The sequence below is a fragment of the Protopterus annectens genome, chromosome 8.part0 (genome assembly GCF_019279795.1).
Source record: "Protopterus annectens isolate FY-2018-M chromosome 8.part0, PAN1.0, whole genome shotgun sequence".
NCBI classification, from domain to species: Eukaryota; Metazoa; Chordata; order Ceratodontiformes; family Protopteridae; genus Protopterus; species Protopterus annectens.
In genome coordinates this window covers 221,138,111-221,151,860 of record NC_056741.1, presented here as the reverse complement: position 1 = coordinate 221,151,860, position 13,750 = coordinate 221,138,111, and the positions used below count along the sequence as shown (strand labels likewise).

The 13,750-nt window shown below is 38.5% G+C and overlaps 1 protein-coding gene across 1 annotated transcript in view; it reads right to left on the bottom strand.

Annotated features, from left to right (window-relative positions):
• LPCAT3 (lysophosphatidylcholine acyltransferase 3) overlaps nucleotides 1-13,750 on the bottom strand; it is a 709,408-nt gene that overhangs the window by 223,047 nt on the left and 472,611 nt on the right. Inside the window, exon 10 of the mRNA XM_044079698.1 lies at nucleotides 1,231-1,378. Coding sequence (XP_043935633.1) covers nucleotides 1,231-1,378 — 148 coding nt within the window. The remainder of the gene's footprint in view (nucleotides 1-1,230; nucleotides 1,379-13,750) is intronic.

Below are 13,750 nucleotides of genomic sequence, written 5' to 3'. Positions count from 1 at the left end.
TTCTTGAACATGAACTATAATTCATCTGCTGGCACTCGGATAAAAATAATGCAGAGAATATATTTCTCCACCTACAGGGTTACAACCACAAATCAACAGCATCTCACCTTGTCCATAGCAAGAAGAGAGCACACACTCCTCTACAGGCTTTTCATAATGAGATTAAACCATTTTAACATTATACTGAAACATTTCGATCAATATACTATAATTAAAGGGGTGAAATTATCTCTTGCTTGCACAACAATTTTATGTGAAATATGTACAAGCCTTTACTGTTGCACACTGCTTGGGCTCCTTAAAGATATGAACACTACAGTATGGAAGTGTGCAGCTTTATTTTCCAAATGCACAAAAGAGTATCCAACTCTGGACATACTGAAGACTACATGGACCCTTAACCAAGTGCAGTCAGTTTTTACACAGAATTTCTAAACTTCTGCTTTGTCCTCCTGCCCAGCATGTGTCTTGTGGACTTGGGAATACGAATAAAATACAAAAAAGGATCTCAAATGACAGACAAGTTTAATAATAGAAAACACAGAGGCAAAGCTTTCTGGACACTTCTCAGTGTCCTGAAAGCTCTGGCTGTGTATCTTCTTTCTATTATTACTGGCATTTGAGATCTGAATTTTTTTTTTGTATTTCGTTGGCATTTGAGATCTGAATTTTTTTTTTTTTTGTATTTTATTCATTGAACTGTTTTTACCATCAAGCTCATTCTCATTGCTTCCTGACCTGTTAGAGAGGTTTATGCTGAGGACTTGGGAATACATCAGTGCAGGGAAAAAATAAAGTAGAAGTTACAGGCAAAATGGAAAAGAAAAACATTCCCGACTGTGGCAACAGAATTGCCCTTGCTAAACATACAAAGGGCACAAATAAAACTACCAATAACTTCAACAACTTATTGCATACATTTTTTAGTTAGCGATACTGTAAATCAAAGAAAAGTGTCAATTCAGCCTGTGCTATAATGCATACTACATAAAAACAAACTTCAAATTCTGGTCAGGCTAAGATCTTAGCATGTCTTTAGCCTAGTATGTCTGCCTACGCCATGCTAACAGCATGCAGTACTTCACCTTATACACTCTACCCACATTTTCCAGTTCAGCCTTGGAGATCCAAGGTATCTGTAAACATCTTCACAACAACGACTGTTGTTGTTCAGCAGTCTGACCATAAGCCACATTACTTTTATAGTGTAACAGACGGATACTAATTTACCTGCTTTTCCACAACTACAGTGATAAACTCCAAGAAGAAGCACATAAAATATCCTGAGTGTAAGCCATGCCAGACTGCAAGAAACAAAAGTGTGAATGCTTGTGATGCCAATTTGTTCCCCAAGAACTTCAGTCTTTTGAAGATATGCCTAAGGGAATAAACAGAAACAAGTGCAAAGTAAATATTCAGCATGCATTAGCTAATCAGCACTATATTTGTACACAGTCTTCTGGCACAGATTTTCCAAGATAAAATCTGGCACATTTTTTCTACAAACGTAACTGGTTCTAGACAAGAACACGTGCATAAAAGGCAGCTACTCCGAAAGAAAACAACTGGAAGAGAAATTTATACAACTTCAGAGAACAGAAATAAAATTACATGCGCACTACATTTATGAGCGTTACAGAACACCCTTCACTATTAACCAAAAAAGACATATAGGAAAAAGTATCAGATACCAGGGAAGGGAGTGCTTTGTTTCAGAAAGTGGCAGGTATCATTTATTGGTATTGAATCAACAACCAGTAACAGTACAGTTATTCACGGTGCTCTCCATCAATATTTACTGTCTCTCTCTCTTTTAGCTTTTCCCAGCAAATATAAAGGAAAAGAATGCCAGATTTCAAAACACAAATGGGGGCAGGATACAAGATGCAAACAAAAAACGATGTTAATTTAAACCATAGATTGTTCCGTCCTTTACAGTCCGTTCAGCCTACATTTCAGTAGTGGGACTTGTATTTGTTAAACACTGCTAGTTGGTTGAAATGCTGTTTAAAGTATTAACTACCTGTGATCACATTTGTTTAATACAACGATGGCAAGAATAAGAAGCTTTGATGATTTTACAGTTCAATTCCAAGCACTAGATTCAGGGCAATCCCTAATGGTACTGATTTCATATTGGGCCCAAAGCACAAAGTCTGCCATTCACTCTGCAACTACTGCATTAAAGGTACAATTTGTCAGTGAAAACTGAATATGACCAGCTGACTTGTTTCCCTCAATTTTCTTACAATATTGTTGCTTTAAGGAACACTGTTTTGGGGTTTTCTCCACGTCGTCTACAGTATCCTTGCTTTAATTTCACTTGAACCTGGCTGCATATTTGCCAATTCCAATAATAAGTATACCACAGATATGAAGTGTGTCAAGTTTGAACACTTCATTTCATAATTTCTCTGAGATCATGCCACAGCTGAGAAAGACCCATATTAAAAAATAAATTAATAAATCACTAAAACAGTACTTGCTCTTTCTCAGATTTGCAGTGAATTAAGAGTTAGAGTAATAAAGTAAAAAGGGTAGGGTGGGGGGTAAAGACCACCACATGTGGGGTATAGTATGGATGCACCCCTTAGAAAACATCTGTACAAATTTGAGGATGTGGTTATTTGTAAGAACAGACTGTTTTGTATGAATACTGTTACAGTGATCCTATATGCACTTGAGCAAGTAGTTTTATGGAATGGTGTTTAAGGTACGTAGCTTTGAGTTGTGGGGAAAGTTTAACTGTGTAAGATGCACTTACTGTAATAGTAGATGCTTGGTTGAATCACTGCTATATGGGTTATATCCTGCCAAAGATATAATGGCTGACCAGTCTTCCAAAACTTTCACTCCCCCCACACATGCACCCAGACTGCTGTGATTCAAGCTACTGTGTGGAGAAAATAGCAGCCTGGGTGCAAAGATACTTCAGAACTTCTTTTTGCCACAAAGAAGGAGGGAGCTAGTGCCCTAAAATCTTTACATAAATCAGGGGATGGAGGGAAAAAGTGTGGCTACTGCACCAGTGACTTAATTGAGCATCTACTGTTATCACAACTGCAAGTTATACAACTCATCTATGTTCATCATAAATAACGCTGCAATAGCCTTAGCTATATAGGTAGATTACCATAGCTTACACATAAGCCTGGGAAGAGGAAGGATTAGGATCCAGAAGCCTCTGAAGAATCATCCTAGTAAGACCTGTTCTGGACCTGAAAAAATAATCCAGTTTGTAATGCTTTGAAAGAGTATTTTCAGAGGATGAAGTGGCTATCTCTAGAATATCTAGAGTCAATCCATTTCCAATATGCCATAAATTAAGACAAAGTTATACTAGAATGCACCTTGATCTTGCTTGGAATTGTGTTCCCATGGTGGGAACAAAAGAAAAAGAAATATTTTTCAGCTATAAGAAAACTGTCTGATTTGGCACAGGTTGCCCCTTCTGTGCCATCACATGAAATACACACCTGTTCTCAACTTTCCTAATGGACCCAGTTCTGTCAAGATAATGTCCATGTTTCCTGTGCATATTCAGAGCATGGAGAATCCTTTCCTTCTTGACACTATGAGCCAAGAAGAATACAGGAATGACAGGCTTAATAAACTCTGAAACTGCTATTGGAAAGAATGACTGATTTGTTCTTAAAGTAACCCCACCTGTACAGAATACGAAATAGGGTTCTCCCACCATAAGAGTTTGAAACTCAGAGATACTCTCGCAGATGTCAAAGCAGTGACTAAACAGTCTTCCAAATCATGAACCCAAATACAGCCAGACGAGCAGGTTCAAAAGGAGACAGAGTTAACATTGCCATCACAAAGTAATAACCCAACAAGGTGCCAGCTGTATTCTAAGTAGTCTTAAATCCAAAATCCTTTTCAATAATAGCTTGACAAAAGTTTGAGAAGAAAGGGGGGGGGGGTCTGTTGGCAAACTTAGAAATGACAAGTACAACTTTGCTAAAGGAGTAAGACAGAGGACAGGACAGCTACTCAAACAAATACAGTAGCACCAGTAGTACATAATCCCCGACTGGGCCCTAGTTACTAGCGTGGCACTAACTAGAAAATTTTTTTCACATACCAACATAAGACTTCCTAGTGGCAGGATTTATTGCCTCCTTTAGTACCTGCTACACATCCTCAGAAAAGAAGTGCCTGAAAGATTTCAAAACAAAATCATCTGGGTAGTTACAGACGGCTGAGACTGGGGTGCATCAAACTCCCCCGAGGGTCTTGTGGGACTATATCCAGTCCAGTCTATGAGGAAGCTTGTGGTAATTGCCTTAGGCCAATTCCACAAGGAGGGAGAACCACAACCACCTGCCCCAGAAGAAAATCACCAAAATGATAATGGAGTCTCCTTCTGAATTTCCATGACCAAGGACATCAGTGGAAAGGGTGGAAATGCATAAAGGAACATTCCCATCCACATGGACGAAAAAGCATCTGTTCACCAGACCTGCATGAAAGGAATCCTAGAAGACAATATGTTGAGTTTTCTATTTTGAAAAGAAATAAACAGATCAACTTTAGGTGGTGTTGCCCATAAATGGATCAATTTCTGGAAGACAAGCCACCCTCCCCTTAATTTCTATTCATGAGGGTCTGTCTTGGTCTTGTTCAGCCTGTATGCTGCAACATTTTGCTCTGATGGAACATAGGAAGCTTGGAGGATTAAACATTGCAACATCCTAAGCTATCACAGCCAGCCACCACAGAGGTTAAGACGTGGTGACCCGTTTATGTACATCACTGTGGTGCATTTATAATAAACTACAATGGCCATGGGGCTCATGGATGATGAAGAGATTCTACAGCTGGATCACAGGTAACATCTCTTTTACATTAATGTGCTGGCATGTCCTGCTTGTTACAAAGACCCTGCACTTTTACACTCAATAATATAGCTCCTTATGTAGAATCTGATGCATTGGTTGCCACTGACTGAGTAGGGAATATTTATTTTATTTTTATTTTATTTTACATTTGTTGACCAGGACAGTCTGACTGGATACTTGTCCAGTTTCAGCAGAGGCCTGGGGAGAAAAGCTCCACACATACATACAGAAAAACTGCTACATTAATCAAGTTAAAGCACTGTTACAGATACAATACATAGGATAAAAGTCATTCATTCTGTCATACACAAAACTGACTTGTTATGGAGTAACAATTAGGAAGCAATGTAGGGGTGTTTACATTGCCAGAGTTAGTCAGGATTAGAGCAAGGACATAGCCATTGCCTTTTAAAGTACTGTTTTAGGTTTTTATGAATTGGACTGGAATGGGTTCTAAAGTAAGCTCAGCAGGAAGCGAATTCCATATTTTACCAACAGAGTTGGCATAGAGAGAGTCTCCAGATGAGTTTGGACTAATAATGTGCTGGATGAGCGAAGTGTCTTGAGGTTCCTGTAAGGGGTGATAATTTTTGTAAGTACGGGGTATTTTCAGGTTGATAGAGAATTTTATGTGCTACTATTAGCTGATTGTACTGAAGTTGGACAGGCAATTCTAGCCACCCTAGATTCTTTAGGTTCAGACAGTGGTGTGTTCTGTATGCTGCTCCAGTGGCAAATCTAGCAATATGATTAAAGCAGCTAGAGAGTTTATTAATGTCATACTTGCTCAAGTTCATGAAGAGAGGGGATGCATAAAGGAGGGTGGAAAGTAGATGTGTACAGGCAATTACTGTCCTAGCTAGTGGAGTGAGGAAAGGTTTGATCTTGTATAGTGAGCCAAGTTTTTTAATTAACTTTTTTAATAGTTTGATTAATATGCACAAACTTGAGGTTATCAACGGTTACACCTAAGAGTTTGGTACAGGGATCTAGGACAATGACAGTGCCATTGTTAGATTTTACAGTAAAGTTTGGAGCGGAGGCTTTATTAGTGGGGGAGAAAAGCAGTAGCTTCATTTTGTTAGGATTTAATAGGAGACATCGATTACAGAGCCAATTTTCGACAGCACTAAACACATTTTGGGATAGAGTCTGCAGACTTAAAGGGGGGTGGCAGAACAAATCAAAGTGGAGTCATCTGCATATTAAATTAAGTTGGCTGTTGGGATGACTGTGTCCAGGTCATTAATAAAGATAGAAAATAATTGGGGTCCTAATATAGAGCCCTAAGGGACCCCAAGGGTGATAGGTAGAAGGGAAGATAGGCTGTACTATGGCAGAACAAACGGTCTACCACTCAGATAATATTTATTTGAACCACTGGATAGCTTGGACATCTAGGGGAACAGTTTTAAGTGTGTGTATGAGTAGTTGGTGGTTGACCATGTGGAAAGCTTCACAGAGATCAAGAAAGAGGGCAGAGGAAAGCTTATTGTTGTTTTGGTTTTGATTAATAACATTGGAGAAGGAGAGGAGGGCTGTGGTTGTACTGTGGAATGGTCTGAAACCATGCTGCAGGTTAGCCAGGAGATTGTGCAAGACTGTGCTGAATGAGATGGCTCAGGAGTTTTTTATGGATGCACTTCTCCATAATTTTAGCCAGGTGACAAAATAGCTACAGGTCTGTAATTTGACAGTTCAGTGAAACTGTCCCCTTTGTGGAGTGAAACAACAAGGGATGTCTTCCAGATGGAGGGGATAGTGGCTTCTGATATAGTTCTATTGATCAGGATAGAGATCAGGTATCTATGGCATCCACAGCTTTTTGTAGATACTCAGCTGGGTGGAGATCCACTGCAAGGGTGGTAGGTTTTTTTTTTTCTCAAAAAATTTTTTATTAATTATATGAATAGCAAGACAATTAAAAGATTATACATAACAAGAAGGCATAAATGAACATATAACAATTCATCTAGTGATAACAACCTTCATGAGATTTTGATAAGTTATTTAGAAATAAAACATACACCATATGTACACTATATACAAGTTAGGCAACCTGAGAGAAAAAAATATATATATTTAACATTAACTATTTAATATGTTTAGAACCTTTTCTAACACAACCTTTCTAATAGCTTTTTTTTTGGACTTCCACCTAAGTATCTTTGAGCATCAATACATTTAAAAGCCATTTTCTGGAAAGTAATCCATTTTAATTTAGAACGATCAATCCAATTTTGTATTATATAAAGTTTTAGTAATGAGCAAATAAAAAGATAACATGAATATCAACTTTTGAAAGATAAATCAATGGAATATGTAGAATAGCAAATTCCCGTCAACGTGGATTTTGATATCCCATTTTCTGCAGTCTGACTTTCAAAGATGTCCACAATCTGTGAGAAAAATGACAATACCATAGAATATGAAGGAGGTCTGCTTGGGGATGAGAACAGCATGAACACGAAGGGACTTATTTGGGTTAAATTTGTTTAATTAGATTGGGGTAAAGTAGGCATCATTATTAATCATTAATTGTGTACGCTAATTTTTAAAAGGGATAAATTCCTTAGTGTGTCTAATAGCCAGGACTTTCTGAGATTCTGACAATTGGGAATTATAATTCAACCAAACATTAGATAAAAGACAGTTGTGGTCCATCATTAAAGAATTAATTAATTTATATGAGTTTGAGAGCATTTTATCAGATGATGAAAGTATTTTGATAATCGTGTTAAGGTTTTCAATTGTGAGTCTATGGGGACCAGAGATACAAATTTGTTTTTAATTATTGCTCTTAGTTGTGTATGAATTGGTGAGTAATTCCAGTTTACTTTCAATGACTTACCAGTCAGATAAAGGCAAGTCAAGATATTTCAAAACATCTCCTACTTTTAGATTTTTAATTAAAGGATAGTTTGTTAAGTTCAAAAGTTTATTGTCCAATAATATATTTGGGTTTAGATGAATTGGCTGAACATGGTGCGAGATCTTTTCTAGTTTACACATTTTGAGTAAGGTTTGGAAATCTCTAATCTTTGTTTAAATACTATAGATATTTTTAATAAATAAACTATCCAGAGAGATAAAGGGAATAGCCTCATGATTTAAATTATTAGAAATTACATAATTATACCATAATTTTATCCATAAAGAGTGATTTGGATAAGAAGTGTTATTGAATTTAGAGATAGTAAGAAGTTTATTGGATGAGACAATCAAATAATAGAGATAAAGATTAGGTAAACCCAAACCTCCCTTGTCCTTCGAAAATGCCAATCTAGAATAGGAAATTCTAACAGATTTAAACCATATGAATTTTGCCAAAGCTTTATTTACAGACTCAAAAAAAATTTTTGAAATTATCTGATCAGATGATGAGAATTGGTAAAGAAATTTAGGCCTGCAAGGGTGGTAGGTTTTAGTTTCTTGATTAGGGCACGGACAAGTGATGTGGAAACTGGTTGAAAGTTAAAAGGGAGTTGAAAACTAGGTGTGGCAGATTCAGGACTCGGGCAAATGGGAGATAGTTGGTTAGCTAGTGACTGGATTGTTTCTGTGAAGACACTATTAAAGGAATTGGCAAAGTCTTCTGAAGGTTTCTGGATGGTAGCCGAGGGGGTTGGAGTTGTACATTGCCCTGAGTGAATAAGTTTATTTATGCCTGCCCAAAATTTTTGCAGATTGTTTTGACGCTTCTGTTGTACATGGCAGTAAACATTTTTTTTTATCTAGGGTGGTAGATTTTTTTAGTGTTGTTCCTTAGTTATCTAAATCTAAGTTAATCTAAGGAGGATTTTGTGGTACACCAAGTGGTCCAAGCTTTGTTTCCAAGTAAGATCATTTGTCTGGTTTCTTTTGAAAGCCATGGAACAACTTTTGCTTTAGTTCTTATAGAACATGCAGGTGCATGGGTATCAAGGATGGCTAGGAATTTGGTGTTGAAATATAATACAGCTTCTTCAAGTGGTAGATGTTTTAGGGTTCCTATTATGTGATCGAAAGATCACAATTTCAAATGCTCATAAGAGCGCAAATTGAAACTATTATTGTGGGGGGCTGTGCCCCCCCCCCCGGCTAAATATATATACCAACTCCGAGATCACACTACAGTGAGGAAAGGGTAAATATTCCAATCTTCACTGTACTGCGATCCCACAATATGAACTTCGATTTGCGGCATTTTTGCTCTTCTGAGCATTCAAAATTGTGATCTTTCGCTCACATAATAGGAACCCGATGTTTTAGGACTGGCCAATTAAATGCTTTGAGTTCATTTTGGAAATTAGCAGGGTTAAGTTTTGATTGTTTCTAATTGTTTCGTAAGTAGGTTGGTGGGGGATGTCAGTCTTATGCCTGATTATATAGGTAAGAAAATGATCACTTATGTCTTCAGGTCGGGTGCTGGCCCTATACATGTGGGGATGGCTGGGTACCGGCCCTATACATGTGGGGATGGCTATTAATGAGTATCCAATCTAGGATACTATCTTTGTTGTTAGGTTTACTGATCCTAGTAGGGAAGGACATGATCTGAGTAAATCTGTATAGACTTACAAGAATGGTTGGAGATGCATATATTTTAGTAGATGTTGAAGTCTCCTAGAACAATGGTTTCTTGAGGGTAGTTACTAGACAGTCAAGACAGGATATCTTCTAGGGTGTTTGCATTATTACCTGGGGGAATGTAGACACAGACTATGTTGATACTTTTGTTTTTATTAATTTAAAGCTTGGTAATGAGAATTTCAGCATTATCAATGTGGAATCAGAGGTCACATCTAGAGTAGTTCTGTATAGTACAGCTACTATTCCTTCCTAGTGGCATGGTCTAACCTTAGTATGTTATAACCTGGGGGTAAAACCTCATTATCTGCTGTTGATGGTTTTAGCCAGGTTTCAGTAAGACAAAGTATATTCAGGGAAATGTGTATCTAAGAGTGCATGCAGGTGGTGGACCTTATTATTTAATATTTATTTATTTATTTTATTTTATTTTACATTTGTTAACCGGGATGGTCCGACTGGATACATGTCCTTTTTCAGCGGAGGCCCAGGGAGAAAAGCTCCAACAGAGTTACATTGATAATTAGGTACAGTAAATGAGCTGAAAGAACTTAACAAAAACATAGGCTATTTACATACAAGTACAAGACTGCCATTACTATTTCTGAGATTACTACAAATGTAACATTAATAACATATTAGCAAGGACGGTAGGCAGTATAATGACAGAGTTAGACAGGATACATATTTCTTTATCACAGTATACAAAGTACTTATCATCTTAGCTAGTTGTTTATGTTTTAGTTAATGGCACAGAGCTAGTCTGGGTTTGAGCAAGGACATAGCCAGTGTGACTTGAAGTGGAGTTTTAGACTATTTTTGAATTGACTTAGAGAAGTTGCAAGCGTGATGTTATTTGGGAGAGAGTTCCATATTTTACCAGTGGTGTTGGCAAATAGCGTCACCACCTAGGTTGAGAGATTTAGTTGTTTGGACAAGGAGTCTGTTTGCTGAGCGAAGGCAGCTTAGATTGGAGTAGGGAGTCATTAAGTTTTTAGTGCTGGGGTATTCTCAGGTTGTTTAAGGATTTTGAAGGCCTCTATGAGTTGGGACTGGTGAAGAAGGTGTGGGAATTCTATCCATCCAAGCTTTTTCAGGTTAGTACAGTGGTGTGTTCTGTAGGGTAGGCCTGTAACGAACCTGGCAATGTGATTATAGCAGGATGAGAGCTTGGCCAGATCAGATTTGTTAAGGTGAGTGAGGACAGGAGAGGCATATAGTAGGGTAGAGAGAAGGTGTGAGCGGGCTGTGGCTGCCCTGGCATTCGGGGTAAGGAAGGCTTTAATTCTATATAGGGTCCCAAGTTTCTTGTTGACTGACTTAATGGCTTGGTTGATATGTATATCAAATCTGAGTTTATTGTCAATGTTTACTCCTAATAGCTTTGTATAGGTGTCTGGGGAGATGATGGTCCCATTATTGGATTTTATAGTGAAGTTTTCAGTCGGAGATCTATTGGCTGGGTAGACGAGAAGTAACTTGGTTTTGTTTGGATTTAAGATCAGGAGATGGTTGGCAAGCCAGTTTTCGACTTTGGTAAAGCTATGTTGGGTGGTAGTTAGTAGATTTGCAAGAGAGGCATTGGAACATATTATAGTCGAGTCATCTGCATATTGAATGCAGGTGGCTTCAGGGATGACTGTTTGGATGTCGTTTATGAAGACTGAAAAGAGGAGAGGTCCTAATATGGAACCTTGAGGAACTCCTATGGTATTTGGTAGTAGGCAGGAGAGCTTGTTTTGCCACATTACTGCTTGTTGTCTCCCAGTGAGGTAAACTTGAAACCAGTCAAGGGCTGGAGTATCTAGATACAGGGTTTTTAAAGTATATAGAAGTAACTGATGGTTTACCATATCAAAGGCTTTCGATAGGTCCAGGAAGAGAGCGGAGGATATTTTTTTATTATTCCGGTTAAGATTAATGTTTTCAGTAAGAGAGAGGAGGGCAGTAGTTGTACTATGATGGGGTCTGTATCCATGTTGAGAGTCTGTGAGTAGTTTATTTTGGGTTAGATAGAGCATTAGTTGGTTGTGCATGCACTTTTCCATAATTTTGGCAAGTGGTGATAGTATGGCTACAGGTCTATAGTTGGATAGTTCTGTGGATGAACCTCATTTGTGGAGTGGAATAACATAGGATATTTTCCAAATTGAGGGGATTGAGGCCTCGGTTATGGTTCTGTTAATTAGGATTGAGATAGGGTAGGCTACGACATCTGCAGCAATTTGCAGGTATTCAGCTGGCAGAAGATCGGCTGAAAGGGTGGTTGGCTTCAGTTTTTTCAAAAGGGATCTGATAAAGGATGTGGGCACTGGCTGGAAGTTAAAAGAGAGTGGTGAGTCGGGTATAGTGTTTATAGAAGTGTGGGGAGGAGAAAGTTGGTTAGCTAATGACTGGATGGTTTCTGTGAAGAAAGTACTGAATGAATTGACTATATCTTCTTGGCTCTTGTCAGATAATGTTCCTGGGGTCGGAGTAGTGGATTTGCCTGGTTGGAGAAGTTTATTTATGCCTGCCCAGTACTTTTGAGGGTTATTCTGATGTTTATGTTGCAGATTGTAGAAGTAATTTTTCTTATCTAGTATGATGGCTTTTTTAGTCTCATTTCTAAGTTGTTGGAATTTGATCCGATCTAGGGGTAGTTTGGTAGTGCGCCATTTATCCCACGCTTTGTCTCTAGTTGCTATTTTGGTTTTGGTGTCTGTTGTTAGCCAGGGTGCTAGTTGAGTTTTAATTCTTATTGAGCGTTTAGGGGCATGCAAGTCAAGTATAGTAAGGAATGAATTGTTAAATGATGACACTGCCTCATCAAGGGGAAGGAACTTTAGTTTTGTCCAGTTACATGATTTGAGTTCAAGTTGAAATTTAGTTGGGTCAAAGTTTTTCTTGGATCTGATAGACCTATAAATAGGTAAGCTTGTACAATTAATTTTGTCTTTCATGATGTATGTGAGCAGGTGATCACTAAGATCATTTAAGCTTCTAATATTTAGGTGACTGATCAGGAGTGAGTTTGAAGGTCTATTTAAAGTTTGTAAGTCAGTGGAAATAGTAGAATTGAGGCTAGGATCGACTAGTGAGGTTGGGACAGGGTTTGGATGAATGTCCCCATCCCTTGTGAGGTTGCCATGTAGTCTAATTGTAAACTTCAGGAATTTAAATATTAGTCTTGGGTAATTCTTGGTTTTGGGGTTGATGCATCTGGATCTAATGGGTTGGTGGTATTTTGTATCCAAGGAGTTAGTCGTAAGGGGGATTATTAAGTGGTCTAAATTAATTATTATATGGAATTATCATCAAGGGTAGTAGGCAGTATAATAGCATTAAATTTGAAAGGTTTCATGGCCAATAACAGAGGCACTGTCTAGATATTAGCTTTGATTTTTGCCCAACTTGAGTAGAGGTATAATTAGGATAGGTAGGTAAGGGTCCTGATAATGTCTGGAGAGTTATTGATTGGTTCTAAAAAGACCGGGTGTGGTTTTAAAGCTATAAACTTAGGACTAGTAGGGGTGGGTGGGGCACGGAGCAAGCCCGAGCGCAGCTGGACTTAACCTGACCACGAAATCCTGTATAAGCACATAAGTACAATGAGGCTTTTTCTTTTAAAAATATTTTATTACCCTTGTTTTTGCCTTCAGTATATAATTTTTATGTAGTATACAGTAATCACTTTGTGTAGCCTTTTCACACATTAAGCTTTCTTCTGCCAATTTTCTGCTATTTTTGTAGTTTTAGGGCTGCTTAGAAACTTAGATATGTTCACTAGGAAATCCTTAGAGACAGATATAGGAGTAACCCAGTTTAGTATTTTAGGGTTGATTGTGGGGCTTTCAGAATGACTTCCGCGGTGGTGCAGCGGTAGCGTTGTTGTCACACAGCAAGAGGTTCTCCCGTTCGATTCAGGGCTGGAGTGGGGGGAGTGTCTTCTGTGTGGAGTCTGCTTGTCCTCCCTGCGGTTGGGTGGGCGTTTGAAAGACATGCGTGAAAGGGCGTGCCTTCGTTGAAGGTTGAACGTTAAGCTGGCACCTCGTCGTTCGTGAAAATCTACTGCCAATCATTAGCGGACCGGAGTTTCGCTGTGGCGACCCGTAACCAGAAAAAGCCGAAAGACAACAATTGTGGGGATTACTGGTAGTGCTGTAGACCAGGCATGGCTAAATAATATAGTACATACAGACAGGATAAGGTAATATTAACCTTGGCATATCTATTTAGAGTCGAGGGACAGTGAAGGAAAGTTTCCGGTTAGGTTTCAGCAGGGGAGGTGTCCTTCTAGCATTCAAGCCTTTCAGGGATCTAGCAGATAGAGGGGGACAGAACCTGAGGAT